This window comes from Alligator mississippiensis, chromosome 13 (assembly GCF_030867095.1).
Source record: "Alligator mississippiensis isolate rAllMis1 chromosome 13, rAllMis1, whole genome shotgun sequence".
Lineage (NCBI taxonomy): Eukaryota > Metazoa > Chordata > Crocodylia > Alligatoridae > Alligator > Alligator mississippiensis.
In genome coordinates this window covers 39,813,584-39,832,483 of record NC_081836.1, presented here as the reverse complement: position 1 = coordinate 39,832,483, position 18,900 = coordinate 39,813,584, and the positions used below count along the sequence as shown (strand labels likewise).

Here is an 18,900-nt window from a genome sequence, read left to right as displayed (position 1 = left end):
CTGACTGTCAATTTAAGGGAAACAAACTAATCAAGCACAGGCATGTTTGGTGCATAAAAACATTTTTTACTTTTTCCTCCACTCTAATTAAACATGTGCAGGCTGCTTTTAGAAGAAAAACTTAGTTTTAAAAACGCATCTTACATTCAAAGGAATACGGTAATTAGCCTAATTTCTGCAGCCATTTTTTCTGAAACTCCAGTGAAAACTTTAGAAGTCTGCATGTGAAGCATGTGCAGGCCACATCTTAAGCACAACTGATTTAGCTTTTGTGAAGCACTTTCATATCTGTGAAAAGGAATATGGTTGTAGCTGGTGTTTTAAAGTAGTATCAATATACAGGCAGTGTAAGAGTAATATTGTAGCCATGATGGTCCAGAAACTATGGGAGGGGCAAGAATTTCTTAGGGTGATATTTTTTTATTGGACCATCTAAACAGTTGGGGAAAAGTGCTTTCAAATGTAAGACCGTTTTCCTCGGGTCTCTCTTCAAACAGCTTATTTTCTAAAACCAAATTACTTGAAAGGATCTAATAGTACTACTTTTGAATGTAATAGAATGTAAAATTTAGTGATACAAAAATGCTAGAAAGTCCAGCAATCATTCCATGTTAACCCTTTTAACTTGATTGATGTTCCTAATCAATCTCTCTCTCTCTCTCTCTCTCTCCATGCATAGTTGTGCAATCATATTGCTTCAGGCAAGAAGTGTCAATATGTTGGAAACTGTTCCTTTGCTCACAGTCCTGAAGAGAGAGAAATGTGGACATATATGAAAGAGAATGGTAGTAAGTATAAAGTGACAGGATATTAAGTGTGCTATAAGGCTTAACGTAACTCTGTTTTCATCCCTGTATTCAAGTAAGTACCCCTTATTCCATTTTCATTTAGTTTCGACTTTCCTAGTCGAAGTGTAAGCAGTTCATTTTTGAGTGTCCAATATGAAGTTATGCCACTTTACATACAGGATCAGTAGAGAAACCAGGCATATCCAGTTATAAGAATAAAACGAATGGATCTTGTTAAATATTACTTTTTTAATATGGGCTATCTTTGGATGGTGTTGGGTGAACCATGCTAAACCATGATATGCAAATGTTTTTAAGTGTACCAAATTCCCCTGGGTTCACACCTTAGTGGGATTCTATGTGTATAAATGTTTGGAGGCTAGTTTTTTGCAAAAAACTAGCAAGTGCTTGTATTTGCATATAAACAAGAGTACTGATTATTAATTCTCACCTTTTTGCATGTTATCCAATGAGGAAATACTGAAGAATTGATGTGTCACTAGAATCTGTTTCTAAATTAGGGAAACAAACTAAATTTATTAAACAGCTTTTTTGAAATGTAGTTGACAGTTATAGCAAAAAATCAGATATCAATGCAACAGAGCCGTATTTCAATTATGGGCTTTGGGTGTAAATATTTGCTATGCTTTTCTTCCAAGGTGTCTAGGTAGGGGAAAGTAATGGAATCAGACCATGGGACCAGAGCTTCACTAAGCTGTTTTTCTTAGTCGTTATGGACGTTTATACACATACCTATTAGTTCTCAGACGTGCCGGAGATCCACCGCTTTGGAGCAGACTCGATTTAACTGCACTGAGTAGTTTGCAGTTGTATAACTGGTGAAATGCATGTCAGCGTGGAGAAAATGGCGCGGGTGCACTTTTGAACTAAGGCACCTCCAAGGTGCCTTAGTTCAAAAGCGCATCACCACCATTTTCTTTGCATTGATGCACATTTTGCCATTTGTACAACCGCAAGCAGTGCAGCATTTGGCGCTTTTCAAAGCCCCCAGCGCTGCGGCACTTGCACATGTAAAAATGCCCTTTCTTTCTTTTCTTACACAGTTTGTCATGTCCTTCATCTTCTTGAATTATTAGTTATGTAGTACATGCAAACTCTTGCTTTAATTGCATAGTATTTATTTGAGCTTCTGCTCTCATTAGTTCAAGACATGGAGCAGCTCTATGACATATGGCTCAAGAATCAAAAGCCAGAAAAAGGAGATGATACAGCTCCTCAGGCAAACAAGGAAAATGGGAAACAAATTCATATGCCAACTGATTATGCTGAAGTTACAGTAAGTAATGCAGGACAAGTAATATCCTAAACTTTGGAATCTTTTTCACCTGGTACCAAATACTGCATTCCTTGTTCACGGTAACTGAAATGTTCCTAGTTAGCTACAATGCCTGGACATTTTAAGAATTCATAGTACAAACTTTAGATGGACTGCACTGTTCCTTTGCATCTCTCAAGAACCTGCAGATGTGGTGGTAAGTGTCTGGTGACAGAAAACACTTTTGCTGGCAAATTGTCCTTTGGCTAATTGGATGCAGTAAAGCTGTATTAATGATGATATTTTTGCATAAAGTATTTAATGTTTTTATTTTAAAAAATTGTGTAAACTAGGTAGACTTTCACTGCTGGATGTGTGGAAAGAACTGTAATAGTGAAAAACAATGGCAAGGTCACATTTCTTCAGAAAAGCATAAAGAGAAGGTATTCCACACTGAAGATGATCAAAACTGCTGGCAGTATCGCTTTCCAACTGGGTTTTTTAGCATTTGTGATAGGTATGTAGCTTTTAAATTAGATATTAAATCACTTAGCTAGTCACGATTGTGAATAAACATACTGAGTGAATGTTGTAATTAATCACTTTGGCATATCATTTCAGCCAGCATAGTTGCATGCTAACATAGTTAAGTGTTTTGTCACATGATAAAACAACCCAGTTGCTATTTTTTGGAGCCAAATGTTGTGAGAGAGATGGCTTCATGAGAGTCAGATGTGAAGCTGTTTGGGTGGGTTCACAGCCTTGTTTCGTTTGGATGAAATGTTGTTTAAATAATGTATTGGTACATCACAGCTATTTAGTATGAATGCATTTAGTCATGCCTGTGCAGATTTCTTAATGAAAAACATAAAGCCTACAAGTAATTTAGCCACTTAAATAGAAAAGGTCTTTGAAAATCAGATACTTGTATGCTATTGGAAGCTATTTCTGAAATGTTATTGGTGTCCCAAGGAGCACTTCTTGCTGAACTGCTTTACCCTTATGCCCACTGGCTCTCCTAGCCCTGGACAGTACAGTCCCTTCTCTAAGCACCTTGTGCAGCCTTTTCATTTGAGCTATTGGATTTGGCTGATGTTGGAAGTTCAGAGGGCATTTTTCTATTTGGCCAAATCCTTCAACTCTTCTCAATACTAAATTAAATAAAGGCCTGTGAGGTCTCGGTATGGAAGAGGCTGTATGACATAAAATCAACTTTTCATTCTTGTGTGCAAGGAATATGGTTGTTGTTGTTGTTGTTGTTGTTGTGGTTTTTTTTTTTTTTTTTTTTACTAGTCCTCAGCAATAACTTAAAAATACTAGTGTGCTTTACAGAACTCAGAACTACATTGGAGACGCATTACTACTGGTTTAAAGCACTCTGGAATTATGATCTTACCTCTCTTAACAAAATACTCGTATAAATTAATCTCTTAAATATACCGTGGCTGGAATATTAAAAGCAAATTTCTATTTATTTAGGAAAGGAGTAAGGAAACATAAAAGTAATTACTGATGTGTTTTTAGATTTTTTTTTTTAACAGACTAGTTTGATTTAAGTTTGTAGTTCAAATTGATCTGCAGGGATGGAAGGAGACTTGTTGAAATTTGGGATGGACTAATTTGTTTGCTTTATTGATTAAATCTGATTTTGGGGACTAGGCAAAGCAGAGAGATGAGGACTGCAGAGGCAAGAGCCAAGCTCCTATCCACACAACATATATTCTTTACCTGGTTCTCAGAGATCACTAAAGGCTAAACTGGACTAGTATAGGTTCATTTTAAAGAGAGAATTATAGATATTTTATTTATCAAGGAAGAAAGGAACCACAAAGGTGTGGTTCTATAGGTACCATGATTAGTACAAAATATTTAAGATATTTAAAACTGGATACAATAGTTGTCATAATATTCTACCCATGATTTACATTTTTTAACAGATATACAGCTGGTGCTTGCACTGAAGGAAACAACTGTAAATTTGCGCATGGAAATGCTGAACTCCGTGAATGGGAAGAACGAAGGGATGTTTTAAGAATGAAGCTCAGGAAAGCAAGGAAAGACCACTTGATTGCTCCAAATGATAATGACTTTGGAAAATATAGTTTTTTGTTTAAAGATTTAAACTAACTCTAAAATGACACATTCATGTTACCGGTTGACAGCATAAACCAGAAAATTTGACAGTAATCAAAAGCATGTGACAGAAAAGTTGCAGGCTTACTGCTTTATTGGCATATATTGTTCCTCCTGAACAGCAAAATATAGTAGATTTAGGAGGATTCAGCAGACCTGTCTATGCTCTCATGAAACAGAATGGTGAAGTAATAATAATAATATTAATAAAAATCCTTAAAGTATTACTTGCTTATTCGCCTTCTGTTGGACAGAGTGTTAGGAAATAGGAGGAGGGAGGAGAAGTCATAATGTCTAGAAAGCCCTCCCTAGTTGTCGGTCCTTCAGCTGAAAACTTTAAGGTATGATTACAAAACACATTATGTGTTTTGGGCTAAGAAGAAAATGATGGATGAAAATTCTTCAAATGTTTTAATGGAGAGGATTTGTTTAAAACAAAAGTTTGCTACTTATCTATATGTAGGTTGCTAAAGAGGATTTTCTTATTAAAAAGATTTTAAGCAAATAACCATTTAACTGCAATATATGTTGAATGGGGTATTTTTTCTCTATTTGTATGTTTCAATATCACTTACTGAAAAGGATCTTGGGAAAATATGTATTAATTTTTGAAAATCAAGTAGTTAAAATTCTGTTTCTTGGACTTTGCTGTTTAAATGATGATTTTGAAAGATTACACTTGTATGTCAGTATTGTGTATTGTATGGACCAATGTTGCCTGTAATAAAGAGAACTTTACATAAATTTGTTTTCTGCATGTAGCTGCTCAGGATTGATATTTCAGTGGCATTTTGTATAAAACTATAAATTGCCCTTACAAAAACCTTTTGAACAACTATATCTAAACAATTACATATGGGTTGGTTTAGACGAGAATGATCCTTCCTTGAGCAGGAGGCTGGAGTACGTGAGCTTTTGAGGTTCCTTCCAGACATTTTCTGATTGTGTTTGGTTTTGATCTTCAACCATGTCAGTGATTTGTTTAGAGCAATAGGCTCTTTGGGCTGCTGCTGGCTTAACCCAAAATAATCCTTTCCTCCCCACATGCCTTAAATTGGGGAGGGAATTGGGTTCTGACAGCAAGCTAAACATATTGGGAATACATGTTCTCTACTCTTAGTCAGTGAGGTTGCTTAAATTACACACTTAATATAACACTAATTAGGCCAGAAACATCATTAAAACTATACTGCCTTTTTAATTGGAGGGGAAGAGGAGAGGAATCCCAATTTCAAATATATTCTTTAGGCACAACCTATGATTGGTCATGCCAGGAAGGTGGGAATGGCAGGTTTGCAGTAGAAGTATGTGGTGCCTGGGACATGTGCCTTCAGCCTTTTGTCTTAGGAAAGAATCACGGTTTTGTTGTTGGAAAGGTAATCCATGTTCTATTTCACAAATGGGCCATGCTTACAAGTGGAAGGATTCGCCAGCTTTGCTGTGATACCACTTCTAACATGGCTACCCTTTTGGGGCACAGCCATGAGCCCTTTCTTTTCTTGCTGCCTCCTGGCTTTGTTGCAAATCTTGCTGTCTCCTTCATTCTTGTCACAAATTTGTGCTTTTTCTCTTTTTTTAAATTCGATATTTTTGTCTACATTGTAACGTTTGCTAGAGTCCTTTTGGATGATTACCAACTTCCTTACTACCTTTATTTTCCAGAAATATTTTGCTTTCTTTTGAACTGTTTATACTAAATACTTTATTTGGCTAATCATGAGGCAGACCGAAAGCTGTTCAGCACGATTTCACAAGGCCGCAGTTACTGGGTTCGTGCCAGAGTTTGTGTATGTAAAATGTGTGGGACCATAGTCGTCTCTTTCCAAAGGTGTATGTAAGAAGCCAAGCTGGATGTTGACGTGTCCCTTGTTTCGGTCCCTGGGTTATAATAGGACAATGCATTACAAGGACAGGGCAGCAGAGGCCCATGGTGCAGGCGTTTCGTGCCAGCTCCCGGTATTTGCAGTAGGAGGGGGAACACGGCATGCATTTCACAGTGAGCAGCTGGCATTTGGGACCGAGCTGCGCTGCGAACCGCGACGAAGCTTGCTCGTTTGTTCGAACAGACTTCTTCCCAGGCGCGTTGCTCCCTCCGCTGCCCTGCTCGCCTCCACCGGCGCGGGCCCCTGCACCAGCGCCCTGGCGGGGCCGAGCGCGGAGAAGGCAGCGCTTCACCGGGGCCACCCCTTCCCAGCCCTCTCGGCCCAGCGGCTGCCGGCTCCCTGCTCCGTGGCCGCAGCGGCGGCGGCGACTCTGCGCGCATCCGCCCCAGGCCAGAGCTCTCAGCAGGCCGCGGCCGGGGGCGGGGAGACGTGGCGGCGCCGGGTTGGCCCGTGCGCAGCCGCCGCGCCCGCCCCGCCCCGCCCCGGGGCCGCCTGACAGGCCGGCGGCAGGAGACGTGGGAGCGCTAGCGGCCCGGCCGCCCCCGCCCCGCCCCGCCCCGCCCCGCCCCGCGCGGGGGGATGTCGGCATGCGGCGGAGCGGCCCCCGCGCCCCGGACGCGGTCCAGCGCTGTCCGCATGGCCCGCAGGCCCGAGCTGCTGTGCGGCGCCGCCGTCGTGCTGGGCTGCGCCCTCCTGGTCGTCCTCAAAGTCAGCTGCAGGTATCGGAACTGGGCTGGGCTGGGCTGTTTTCTCTCGCGGCCGGGCCCGGGCCCGGCGTGTCCCCACAGGCCCCCGGGCGTGGGGCGGCGCGGCTTGGGGGCTGGGGGCCGCCCTGGCTGGGCCCGGCCGCCTCGGGCTGGGGCGGCGCTGCTAGGGGAGGCCCGAGCTAAGCCCAGGCGCTTCCCGGGGGCCCCTCGACCCGCCGCCGGGTCTCCTCGGGTCCCAGGCACGGGCGAGCTGCTGGGGTCTTCGTGCGGGCAAAACCAGGCAAGGTACCCGCAGTCTGCAGAGGTTGGAGCCGCTGGCGGAGGCTGACCCCCTCCCTGCTGTCTGTCCCGGCACCCATGGGACGTCTGCTCCGGGACCCCGCGGTCGGGCTCGGCACTGGGGCTGCCTTGGCACGGAGGTCTCTGTGCCAGCTCCTAGGCAAGCCAGGAGCCGGGGCCGCGTGTGGGCAGGGTGCAGCAGGTTGGTGCTTTCAGACTGTGACTTACTTGTATAAACGCACTGAAAACTTGGTCGTTAATAGTGGGGACTTGCGTTTGTGTGCAAGGTGCATTTCCTGATCAGGATTTCAATCTGAAGGGATGAATACTTTATTTATCAAGTATTAACTTTTCTTGCGGATGGGGATGTCTTTTGACGCTAACAACCCCAGGTTCCTCCTTGTGCCAGCTGGTTGTTCGTACCAGCGAAGACTGGCTATGGGACTTTTTTGCAAGTTATTTCAGGCTTCCTTTCCTCTCCTGTACCCAAGAGCAAAGTAGCTTGGTCGAGCGTGAATAGTTCCATAGCAATCACTGTATGAGTAACAACTTTGAGCTCGGTATCCCATATTGGACAATCACCAGCAGTCAGAGTAAGCACCAGTGATGTACCTCAGAGCTTCCTACAGGTGATGGGCTTGCGAGGGGTAAATGTGCAGCTCTGGGCTCTCACCCACCCCACACTGCCCGCCTTGCTTCAGCTGCTGTGGTGGTGGCAGTGGCTGGAGTCTCTGGGGCAGGTCAGCATGGTAGGGGCCCAGTTTGCTCCCTGCCTGCACAGCAGGAGGTGGTGGAGTGGAATTGCCCATGTGGTGGTGGTGGCTATAGTGGTAGAGGAAGGATGGGGTTTGCATTGCTCAAGTGGCAGCAGTAGTGAAGGATTACTTGCATAGTGGGGACAGCAGTGGGGCTTGCCCAGTGGCGCAGAGGAAGGAGGGGGCTCATGCTGCTCACGTGGCAGTGGTGAGGGGGACTGCCGGTGTGGCACTGGGGCTGCATATGCCAGAGGTCCCAGGATGGAGCCCACAGTGTGCGGCCCTGGGCCTGCGACCTGTGTAGCATACGGCCCCAAGTGCCTCTGAAGTTGGACAGCCTTGTTATGTGTTGGTTCTAAAGGGAAAGCATAACCTACCTGCATTAAATGCATTCAAATAATGTAAGTGCAACTTCCATAAAGAGAAATGCATCTATTTATGTTTAAATTGGAACATGGGAGTGTGGCTGCTTTTGCATGGACAGCAGCAATGTAAAATTTTGGTTGAGTTTCCCTCAGCATGCTTAATATTAGACTTGAACTACTTGCGGGGTGAGGATAGTGTCCACGTGGCTATCTGATCTCTTGCTGCTTCTCTAAGAAGTTGTCAGTTGGCAGGAGCTGTGATAGTGATTTAAGATAGTGGATTGAGACTGTTAACTTCTTTTATATGTAGGACCACAAATGGTTACATGGCAGTGACTTTGGTCACTGACTTAAAGGATTAAAATGACATGCAAATTCTGGGGAAACATGCCTTTTCTTGACCAACTCTGACATGCCATTCCCTCAGGTTTTGTTGTATGTTTTGTTGTGTATTCTTAATTATCCTATATGGCAGTTTCGAAGATGTCTAGTCTGCTGTTTGCTGAACATTTGTTCTCAGTTTTTTGTGTTGTGACCCAAAGAAGAGTCTGAAAAACTGTTTTGTGGGGCTATAGGTTGTAAAATTTTCTATAGAATCCAAGTTTCTGTATTCTTCTTCCTGGCTGTAATTAGATTGATTAGAGAGGAGCTGGCAGTGACTCTTTTATCTAGGTTACCTGCCATTTTCAATTATAAAAAAAGTATTACAACCCTTACATTTAGAGGCTGTCTTGAGAGCCTGCAGCAGAATTCTAGGTGAAATGGGACAAGGTTTGGAGACTTGCATATTTCTGTTCTGCTTTATGAAATTCTGTTTGGCTTTGAAGAGAGAAACTTTAAAAAACATCTCTTAACTTGCATTTCTCAGGAAACGCTAAACCAGTGGCAGTGGCACACATTGTTCTGAGAGTGTGTCTAGGAAGTGGCGGAGCCAGGTGTGGGGGAAAAGAATGCACGCTGGGCTCCTTTTCTTGCATCTGGCACTGGTACATGAATCATACCTGGGGACATTGCAGGATGCAAGAGCTCTCCTGGCTCTTCCACAATGCTTCTTAACAGGAGTGCTGCCAGACACTTTCAGAGGTGCTGTGGCCCAGGTGCGGCTGTTGTCATGGCCAGGTGGAACTGCCCTGCATATCTGGTGCGCAGCCATATATGTGTAAAGAAGGCAGGAGTGTCCAGTCCTGCCATAGCCATTTTGTGTCTGCCTGTCCCCGCTTTCCTTCCAGAAACAGATATGGGGCAGGTGGAACTGCCCCAAGTGCCTCTGTTTTTTGGGAGAGGGAGTGCATGTGCACATGGGAGGGTGGAGGGGGAATCGATAAGGATGGGCTGCAGCAAGAGTGGGTGTTCCTGGCTGCTTTAGGCTTATTTGGCTCTGCATGAGTTGTGTGGAGCAGTTCCACATGGTTGTTGTGGTGGTGCCTGAGAACGTCTGAGGTACGCAAGATAGCACAATAAGTTGTTCTCAGCTGGTACGCCACCAAATTCAAAAAGTTTATGGAGGGGTGAATAGGTAAATGGAAAGACTCCCTCCGCTATCCCTTGACTTAGTTATGTCATTGCAGCACCCATCCCTTGCTTTGGGAATGCCACACTGTGTAGATGCTCTCCCACAATTCCTTGTGTGGGGTGAAGGGAGGATAGCCTGTCCAGTGCCTTGACTAGTTCTCAACCTTCTTAGCTTTAAGGCACTCCTCCATAACTTTTTTTTTTTTTAATTGGAATGCCCCAGTTGAGAACCACTCTTGTGCTGCCTTGGGTTGACTACAGTGACTCAAACAAGGTGCTGCTGCTGCTGCCAAGTGCAAGTGCCCTGTGTGCCCTGAGCACAGCTGGATGGGGAAGGGCTGCAGCATGAGCTGGCACTCCTTCCTGCATTAGGGTTATCTGATGAGCCTAAAGCAGGCAGAAGCAGGTGCTCTTGCTGGAGCCCTTCCTGGTCCAATCATCTCTACTCCTCTCGGAAACAAAGGTGCATGGGACAGTTCCACCTGCCCCGTGTGCTTCTGTTTCCAGGAAATACCATGCAGGTTTGAACTGAGAAGGCCTGTGGCAAGAGCAGGTGCTCCTGCCTTTCCTCCATTACCCCACATCCCACCCATCCTACCCCTTAATTCCCCACTGCTCTAGGGGCCCTGCAGGCCAGGTCTGGTCCACAGGCCACATCTTTGACAGCCCAACTTTGGGAGACTGGCCTTCAGCAAATAGTACAGTTTTACTGGATAGATTCTGATCTCATGCATATTACTGTAAATTTGGAGTACTTGGAGTCCTTTTGAGTTCAAAGCAGTAAAAAGGGAAGATGCTATTTGGAATTTTCTTGCATACCAGAAGATACAGGCCAGCTTTCTGTGAAGGTTGATGAACACGTGTAAGTAGTTGCTTATGGGAGTAAAACCGAGCACCTCTAAGCGCTCAGGACTCTCTCTAATACTTATCATCCAAAAGCTCTCTAATGTTATTCTGAGAGAAAATAATAAGCAGTTAAACATTGTGTTCAGGTCAGCTGTTGTCTTTCATGTCTCCTACAGACAATTTCTAGTAGGAGATTTTTAACTTGAAGGAACTCTTCTTATTTGGGAAAGCTGAAAGAAAGTTAATATAGTGCTACCACTCTCTGCCCTCTCCTTCTATCCTTCAGGAACCTTAAAATGGTAGATATTATCTGTAACAGACAGCATTAACAGGTTACTGTTTCATAGTTTGTAGGGTCAGAAGGGACCTGAGCAGATCATCAAGTCCGACCCCCTGCCATGGGCAGGAAAGAACGCTGGGGTCAAACAGCTGCAAGTGGATGAGCTGTAGTATGTTGTTTTATTTTGCAACATTGCCCAAAATGTGATAATAGATTTCCAGCACATAGGAAATACTCTGACCTTGCCTAGATACTGGCAAACTGTTTTTTCCTTCTGACTTGAACTCCCTGAAGCATTCTCTCCCTCAGTGCTGCTTAATCACCTTATTGGCAAAGGAAAGTTTGTTTAAGGGTAGGTGAGCCCTATTTGTTTATGAATGCTGTATGTCAAGCATAAACTAATGCAAGGGTAGCCAATTTGTGGCACACCTGCCCAAAACGTTGGCCTACACTAAACTAACATAAGAAGCAGTTTTTTGTGGGGGGGGGGGGTTTGGTGAGAGTTCCTGGAAGACCAATTTAGGTTCAACATTAGGAAAAACTTCTTCACAGTCAGGGTGTCCAGACTGTGGAATAAGCTCCCTCCAGAGGTGGTGCAATCACCTACCCTGCAGATCTAAGAGAGGAGACTGGACAGTCACCTTGCTGGGGTCACCTGACCCCCAGTTATCTTTCCTGCTTGGTGCAGGAGGCTGCACCTGATGATCTTTCAAGGTCCCTTCTGGCCTTACAATCTATGACTCTTTTCTCAACTCCCCCATCTCTATACAGTTGGGTCAATAAAAAATATCACCAGAAGAACTTTGCTTCCTGCATATTACCTGGACCATCATCACTCTACCCTACTATAAATGCTTACCTCTAGCATTCCTTCACCCATTTTTCCCCCTTGTTTTCTCCCTCCCCTCCATTCTCTACCCATTGCTTTCCTAATTTCCACCTATTTACATTCTCACTGACCTCCTGTCATTTTTAACTTCTTTCATTCCTTGGAGATCTCAGAACAACAAGAGAGTCTCACTATGCCTGAAGGAGGGTAGTTGTACCTGAAAGCTTGCAAAGAACTTTGTTCCAACTACTCAATTGGTCTAGTAAAAGATATCACATCTACCCAAAGAAGCTTGCCTGCCTATGTCCCTAGACCGACACGGCTACAACCAAAAACCCTACTATAAATAAAGAGTTTACAAAAGTAAATAGGATGAAATTCAGTAGCTGGGAACAAACAGCATGTTAGTTCAGTCACTTAAAATAAATTACTTGAAGGTTATTTGCTTCAAATCTCTATTTGTCTGGTTACTTTTAAATAAAATGAACATTTATTTGAGACAGATATTTAATTAAATGAAGAGGTTAGATCAGGGGCCTGGCAATTATTTTGGGCAGAGGGCCACTTACTGAGTTTTGGCAAGCCATCGAGGAATGCAGGATAGGCAGCCAAGGGCAGATAAATATTAATTTTGTAAAGTTTTTAGGAGCCCCGCGGGCCGGGTAGAATGGCCTGGCAGGCTGCATCCAGCCTCCGGGCTGCATTTTGCCCACCCCTGGGTTAGTTCCTCAGCTGTTGTAATTCAGCAAAGCTACTGCAGTGACTCAACCAGGATACTGGGGCACCCTGGGGTGCTGCCAGATCCTTTGAAGGGTACCGTAAGGTATGCAGAGATAAGTGATGCATGAGGAGATAAGTAGATGAAGCTAAGCAGATAAGCCAGGTTCAGGCTTGTCTCTCCCTGGACTGTCCTCCTCCCCTACTGCCCAGCCCATGATAAACACTGTAATATATAACTTAGTTTTTGAAATTGGGTGCCACTCAATTCACAGAAGTTATGGAGGGGTGCCTTGAGTCTAGTGAGGAGTGCTTCAAGTACAAAAAGGTTGAGAATCACTGTTCTACTGTAATCGGAACGAACCACTGCTCTATTGAAAACAGTAGAACTTTGCTATAGGCAGATCTAGAATTTTGTAGAAGTGTGCGTGCGCGCATGTGCGCACACCTTGGCGTGGTGGCAGTTCTGGCTCCAGCTCCCTCCCCAACTGGGACAGGAAGACTACAACATGGAGGCAGTAGAATCGGGCAAGAATCCCACCCCCAACTAGAAGTGCACTGATACATTGGTTCATATCGTATCAGCACCGATAGAAGGAAAATTGACATTATCAGCAGTTGGCTTCTTTGGCCCATGTGACCAGTAATGTCACTGATAAATGCCATGTGCATATGCACAGCTGTAGGATGCTCATGGCCAGGAATGCAGCCTGATGACATTTGGCCAGTAAGTTGGGGGGGAGGGGTGTGGGGGAGGGAAGGGAGATGGTGGTGGGGGGCAGATTGAGGCCCCCATGGTGAGGGAGGGAGTGGGGCGGGTGCTGGCACTGCCCAGCCAGGGGGGTGATGCAGGTGGCTTGTCAAAGGGGTGCCAGCCTCACTCCCTCCCTCACTGTGGGGGGCCTTGATCTCCCATGCTGGCCCCCCTCCCCCTCCCTCCTCCCCCCCCCCAATTTACTGGCCAGACACTGCTCTCCAAGCTGCCAGGCTGCATATTGGCACTCAGATCAGTATCTGCCCCTATGGCTGGTTAATATTTGGCCGTCGCTATTGGCCAAAAAAATCTTTATCAGTGCACCTCTACCCCAACTCTTGGAATCCCATTCTTTTCTGCCTGTGCACAGAAGTATTTCCCCTCCCTTCTCATTCATTGGGTCCTCTTGGCCCATAGGTGCTTCTGTGGATTCCTCCTTCCTGTGCCTGTATCCAGTATGGCCTGGAAAACCAGGAAAGAAGAATCTGCCCACTGCTACTCCCCAGCTGAGCCCCCTTCTTCTTGCAGCCTGGCCAGGACAGGAGCAGCTCTGGAGCTCCCCACATGCCCAGGGGAGAAAGTGGCAGTGGGGTAGGGAAGAATGGGAGAAGAGGTGCCACTGAACATGGATGGGAAGGAAGGGAGTGCTATACCTGTTTCATGTATTTAAAGTTCATGGTTTCTGCTCCCATGGCGTGATCCAAAAGCAGTGTGCGTCTGTGCCACTGTACCCTCGCTGGATTTGCCCCCGATACTTGCTGATTTACATCAGCTGAAGATCTGGCCTGTGGATCTTAATTTAAAAGTTTTAATATGGTCAGTGTTCAACACTTCAAGGTGTAGCAAAAAACTTAATAAAACCTAAGTTTAAAGTATATCAGTACGGAACTGCAATCATCTTTACTAACAACACGGTGCTTATACAAATATGTTTCCTAATGAAAGTTTTAGATGCAATAATGTAATCTGGCAACACAATTGTTCTGGCTTCTGGGCTCCTTCTTGGCTCTTGCTTCGTGTTGAGGCTGTGCTACTTTTTGCTCTGGGTATTTGTGTTGATAAGTCATTTATTTACCAAACATTTTTAGTCCTTTTTGATGTGAAGTTAATGTATTTGTTAGGAAGACTTTTTAAATTGTTAACCACTCTTTCCTCTGTCATGCCCAACCAGGTTAAATGACTTCTAAGTATTATTGCTAGTCAGTAAATGGACGCTTCTCTGTTGGTTTATAATCTTATAATCTGGTCTCACTACTTTGGCTCTTGCATATGTAGTAGCAGTCATCAAAATTTATAATGCTTTGTCTAGGTAAAGGTTACTTCTGAGATCCCTCTGAAATCGTATTTGTTTTCTTTTATCCCTTTTTTGAAATATTTTACTGTAAAAATGTTGGAGTATTTGAAGAGCTCTTATGCATAAAGGCACATTCAATAATTGAATTTGATTAATTGAATTAATATTCGAATACTGTATTATGAAATCCTCCAAAAATGTAGCATCACTAGGAAAAAAAAAAGTCCTGCATCTTCCTAAATCTGTTGAGAAAATTGCAGTAGCTTAAAATTAACACTTAATATTAATAAACTTATACGTTCAGCTTCCTGAGTATTCATTAAGAAAGCATTTCTAATAGCAACCTCTCAATTTTGTAGCCAATATATACCATTTTCCACATTTAAAACGGCGTTAAACATTTAATAATAGAGGCTGCCTTTGTAATGAAACACTTGTATTCAAGAAAATAATTTACAGAGAATTTAAGAAAATACAAGCTAGTATAATGTTTAAGTCAGTGATTCTCAACCAGGGTGTTGTGGCACCCTGGAGTATTGCAAGATCCTTTCAGGGGTATCGGACAACATTGGCATTGTTAGGTGTGCAAACACCTACGCATGATTCAGAAGATTTTTAAATAGTGTCAAAACCTGTCCCACTAGGGGGAATGCCATACTGGATCTGGTATTGGCAACAGGGGATGACATGGTAGGGGACCTCCAGATCGGTAGCCATTTGGGAGACAGTGATCACCTATTAATAGAATTCAACATAAGACGTTGAGTGGGTAAGGTAACTAGTAGGGTGAAAGTGCTAGACTTTAGGAAAGCTGATCTCAATGCACTCAGGCGATTAGTCAAGGAAGCACTGCAGAGTAGGAGTTTTGAAGGGATGGGAGCCCAAGAAGGGTGGCTGTGCCTTAAGGAAACGATCCTTCGGGCACAAAGCAAGACGATCCCCGAGCGAGGCAAAAGTGGGAAAGGGGCCAGGAGGCTTCCTTGGCTGACCAGAGAAATCCAGGGCAGCCGAAGGGCCAAAAGGGGAGCACATAAAAAGTGGAAACAAGGTGAGATCACTTAAGATGAATATACCTACTCTGCTCATGCTTGTAGGGAGGCAGGTAGACGGGCCAAAGCTACCATGGAGCTGAGGATGGCAACCCAAGTAAAAGACAACAAGAAATTGTTTTTTAGATATATAGGGAGTAAAAGGAAGGCCCAGGGAGGAATAGGACCCCTGCTAAATGGGCAGAAACAATTGGTGACAGACAGGGGGGACAAGGCTGAACTCCTCAACGAGTTCTTTGCCTCAGTGTTCCTAAGCGAGGGGAACGACAAGTCTCTCACTGGGGTTGTAGAGAGGCAGCAGCAAGGCGCCAGACTTCCACGTGTAGACCCTGAGATGGTGCAGAGTCACTTGGAAGAACTGGATGCCTTTAAGTCGGCAGGCCCGGATGGGCTCCATCCGAGGGTGCTGAAGGCACTGGCCGACGTCATTGCAGAGCCACTGGCGGGAATATTCGAACGCTCGTGGCACATGGGCCAAGTCCCGGAGGACTGGAAAAGGGCTAACGTAGTCCCCATTTTCAAAAAGGGGAGGAAGGAGGACCCGGGCAACTATAGGCCGGTCAGTCTCACCTCCATCCTTGGTAAAGTCTTTGAAAAAATGATCAAGGCTCAGATTTGTGAGAGCCCAGCAGGGCAAATTATGCTGAGGGGAAACCAGTACGGGTTTGTGGCGGGCAGATCGTGCCTGACCAATCTAGTCTCTTTCTATGACCAGGTTACGAAATGCCTGGACACAGGAGGAGGGGTGGATGTTGTATACTTAGACTTCAGGAAGGCCTTCGATACGGTATCCCACCCCATACTGGTGAACAAGTTAAGAGGCTGTGATGTGGATGACTACACAGTCCGGTGGGTGGCGAATTGGCTGGAGGGTCGCACCGAGAGAGTCGTGGTAAATGGGTTGGTCTCGACCTGGAAGGGTGTGGGCAGTGGGGTTCCGCAGGGTTCGGTCCTTGGACCGATACTCTTTAATGTCTTCATCAGTGACTTGGACAAGGGAGTCAAATGTACTCTGTCCAAGTTTGCAGATGACACAAAGCTATGGGGAGAAGTGGACACGCCGGAGGGCAGGGAACAGCTGCAGGCAGACCTGGATGGGTTGGACAAGTGGGCAGAAAACAACAGGATGCAGTTCAACAAAGAGAAATGCAAAGTGCTGCACGTAGGGAGGAAAAATGTCCAGCACACCTACAGCCTAGGGAATGACCTGCTGGGTGGCACAGAGGTGGAAAGGGATCTTGGAGTCCTAGTGGACTCCAAGATGAACATGAGCCGGCAGTGTGACGAAGCCATCAGAAAAGCCAATGGCACTTTATCGTGCATCAGCAGATGCATGACGAATAGGTCCAAGGAGGTGATACTTCCCCTCTATTGGGCGCTGGTCAGACCGCAGTTGGAGTACTGCGTGCAATTCTGGGCGCCACACTTCAAGAAGGATGTGGATAACCTGGAGAGGGTCCAGAGAAGGGCAACTCGTATGGTCAAGGGCCTGCAGACCAAGCCCTACGAGGAGAGACTAGAGAAACTGGACCTTTTCAGCCTCCGCAAGAGAAGGTTGAGAGGCGACCTTGTGGCTGCCTATAAGTTCATCACGGGGGCACAGAAGGGAATTGGTGAGTATTTACTCACCAAGGCGCCCCCGGGGTTTACAAGAAACAATGGCCACAAGCTAGCAGAGAGCAGATTTAGATTGGACATTAGGAAGAACTTCTTCACAGTTCGAGTGGCCAAGGTCTGGAACGGGCTCCCAAGGGAGGTGGTGCTCTCCCCTACCCTGGGGGTCTTCAAGAGGAGGTTAGATGAGTATCTAGCTGGGGTCATATAGACCCAGCACTCTTTCCTGCTTATGCAGGGGGTCAGACTCGATCTATTGAGGTCCCTTCCGACCCTAACATCTATGAATCTATGAAAACCTGGTGAGGTCTTGCTGAGTTTTTTGCAACAAAACAATTGCTCTGTTATTTTTCCATAAAAAATGAATGAAGGCTAAGAGCTGGCATTTTCTCAGGGGAACCTCGAGTTTCAAAAGACTGAGAAGCATTAGTGTAATTATTTAGGAATAAGGAGAGAACTTTTTTGACATTAGGTGAAGGTCTATCTTGACAGTAAACTTGAGCTTGCTTTTTTAGATTTTTCTCTTTTTTTGAAATATTTTTGCTTGGATTTTTTATTTTTATATAAGCATGGTTTGCAAATTAATCATTTCTCAATATCAGGTTTGTTCTGTATTCATCCCAGATAACAAAGTTTAATGTCCAGATTGCTTGGTAATTGCTTAATTTGGACTCAGTTTACTTCTTTCAAAATTGGTATTTTTGGCCAAACCTACATCTCTTTGAGCATGTGAATCTGTTATAGGGCATGTTTACATTTCTTTACATCAAAATTAAGCCTATGCAATGAATGTCTATTGAAATTATTGTCACATTGCAGAAGGGAGTTGTCTATTTTGCCTTGAGCAAATAATAGCATCAATGATCAGCTCAGTTTTCAGTGAAATAAACCATTGCAAACATTTTGCATAATATACAAACTCAAATAAATAATTAATTACTCCATAATTAGAGGTGCATTGATATATCAGTCACATGTTGGATCAGCACCGATAACAGGAAAATTAACATTATTGGCAATTGCCTTTTTTTGGCTGATAATATCACCGATAAATGCCACGTGCGTGTGCACAGCCGCAGCATGCATGTGGCCAGGAATGCAGCCCTGTAGCTTGGAAACTAGCGTCCCGCCAGTAAGCCTGTTGGTGGGGAGGGGCGTGGGAGGGGGCAGATCGAGGCTCCCACAGTGAGGGAGGAAGCGGGGCAGGGCATGGGATGGAGCCGCAGGCAGCTCATCTGGGTGGCACAAGGGAGGTGGGTGGACAGCTCCCCATTGCTGTGCGGCTTCTCAGGGGAGGCATGGGGGGGCATATGCCCCCTGGATTTGCGCGCGGGGCAAGGGTGGGCTGCCCGTTGCAGGCTCAGGGCCAGGGTCTGCACCAGCCTTTTCCTGGTTGGGGGCTGGGCCAGGGCTGCGCTCTGGCTGGGTAGTGTTGGGAGGGGTGGTTATGGGTGGGGAGGCCGTGGAGAATTTTGGGGTAGCTATAGTCCCCCAGCTCAACCCTACCACCTTCCCTGCTTGTGACACTGCGTTCTGCTGCAGCTAAGACCACCCCACCACCACCTGCCTCAAGCGGCCATTGGTATCGGCCAAGAAAATTTTTATTGGTGCACTCCTGTTCATAATACAGTATAGGAGACTAGAAAGAGAAGATTATACAGCAAGGTACAATTTTACAGCAACAGCCATCTCTTTATGAAAACACTGCATCACAAAACTTTATGACCAGTGTCTCTTCTCTTACTAGGAAGCTGTTACCTAAGGTACAAGTGTTGAAAGAGGATGAGGCCAGGGAGGAATTCCAAAGAAACCTCTCATC

The 18,900-nt window shown here is 45.1% G+C and overlaps 2 protein-coding genes across 6 annotated transcripts in view; both read left to right on the top strand.

The window, feature by feature from the left end:
* Positions 1-4,941, top strand: part of ZC3H7A (zinc finger CCCH-type containing 7A) — a 57,641-nt gene extending 52,700 nt beyond the window's left edge. For 4 of the 5 annotated variants that reach the window (XM_059716547.1, XM_059716549.1, XM_059716546.1 and 1 more), the window contains exons 20-23: positions 680-788; positions 1,952-2,085; positions 2,418-2,581; positions 4,002-4,941. In XM_059716547.1, the coding sequence (XP_059572530.1) occupies positions 680-788; positions 1,952-2,085; positions 2,418-2,581; positions 4,002-4,191 (597 nt within the window). In that variant the 3' untranslated portion in view covers positions 4,192-4,941. Of the gene's footprint in view, positions 1-679; positions 789-1,951; positions 2,086-2,417; positions 2,582-4,001 lie in introns of those variants that run through there. The other variant, XM_059716550.1, reaches the window with a different exon arrangement.
* Positions 4,942-6,625: 1,684 nt separating this feature from the next.
* Positions 6,626-18,900, top strand: part of TXNDC11 (thioredoxin domain containing 11) — a 104,341-nt gene continuing 92,066 nt past the window's right edge. The window contains exon 1 of the mRNA XM_019494715.2: positions 6,626-6,799. Coding sequence (XP_019350260.2) covers positions 6,660-6,799 — 140 coding nt within the window. The 5' untranslated portion in view covers positions 6,626-6,659. The remainder of the gene's footprint in view (positions 6,800-18,900) is intronic.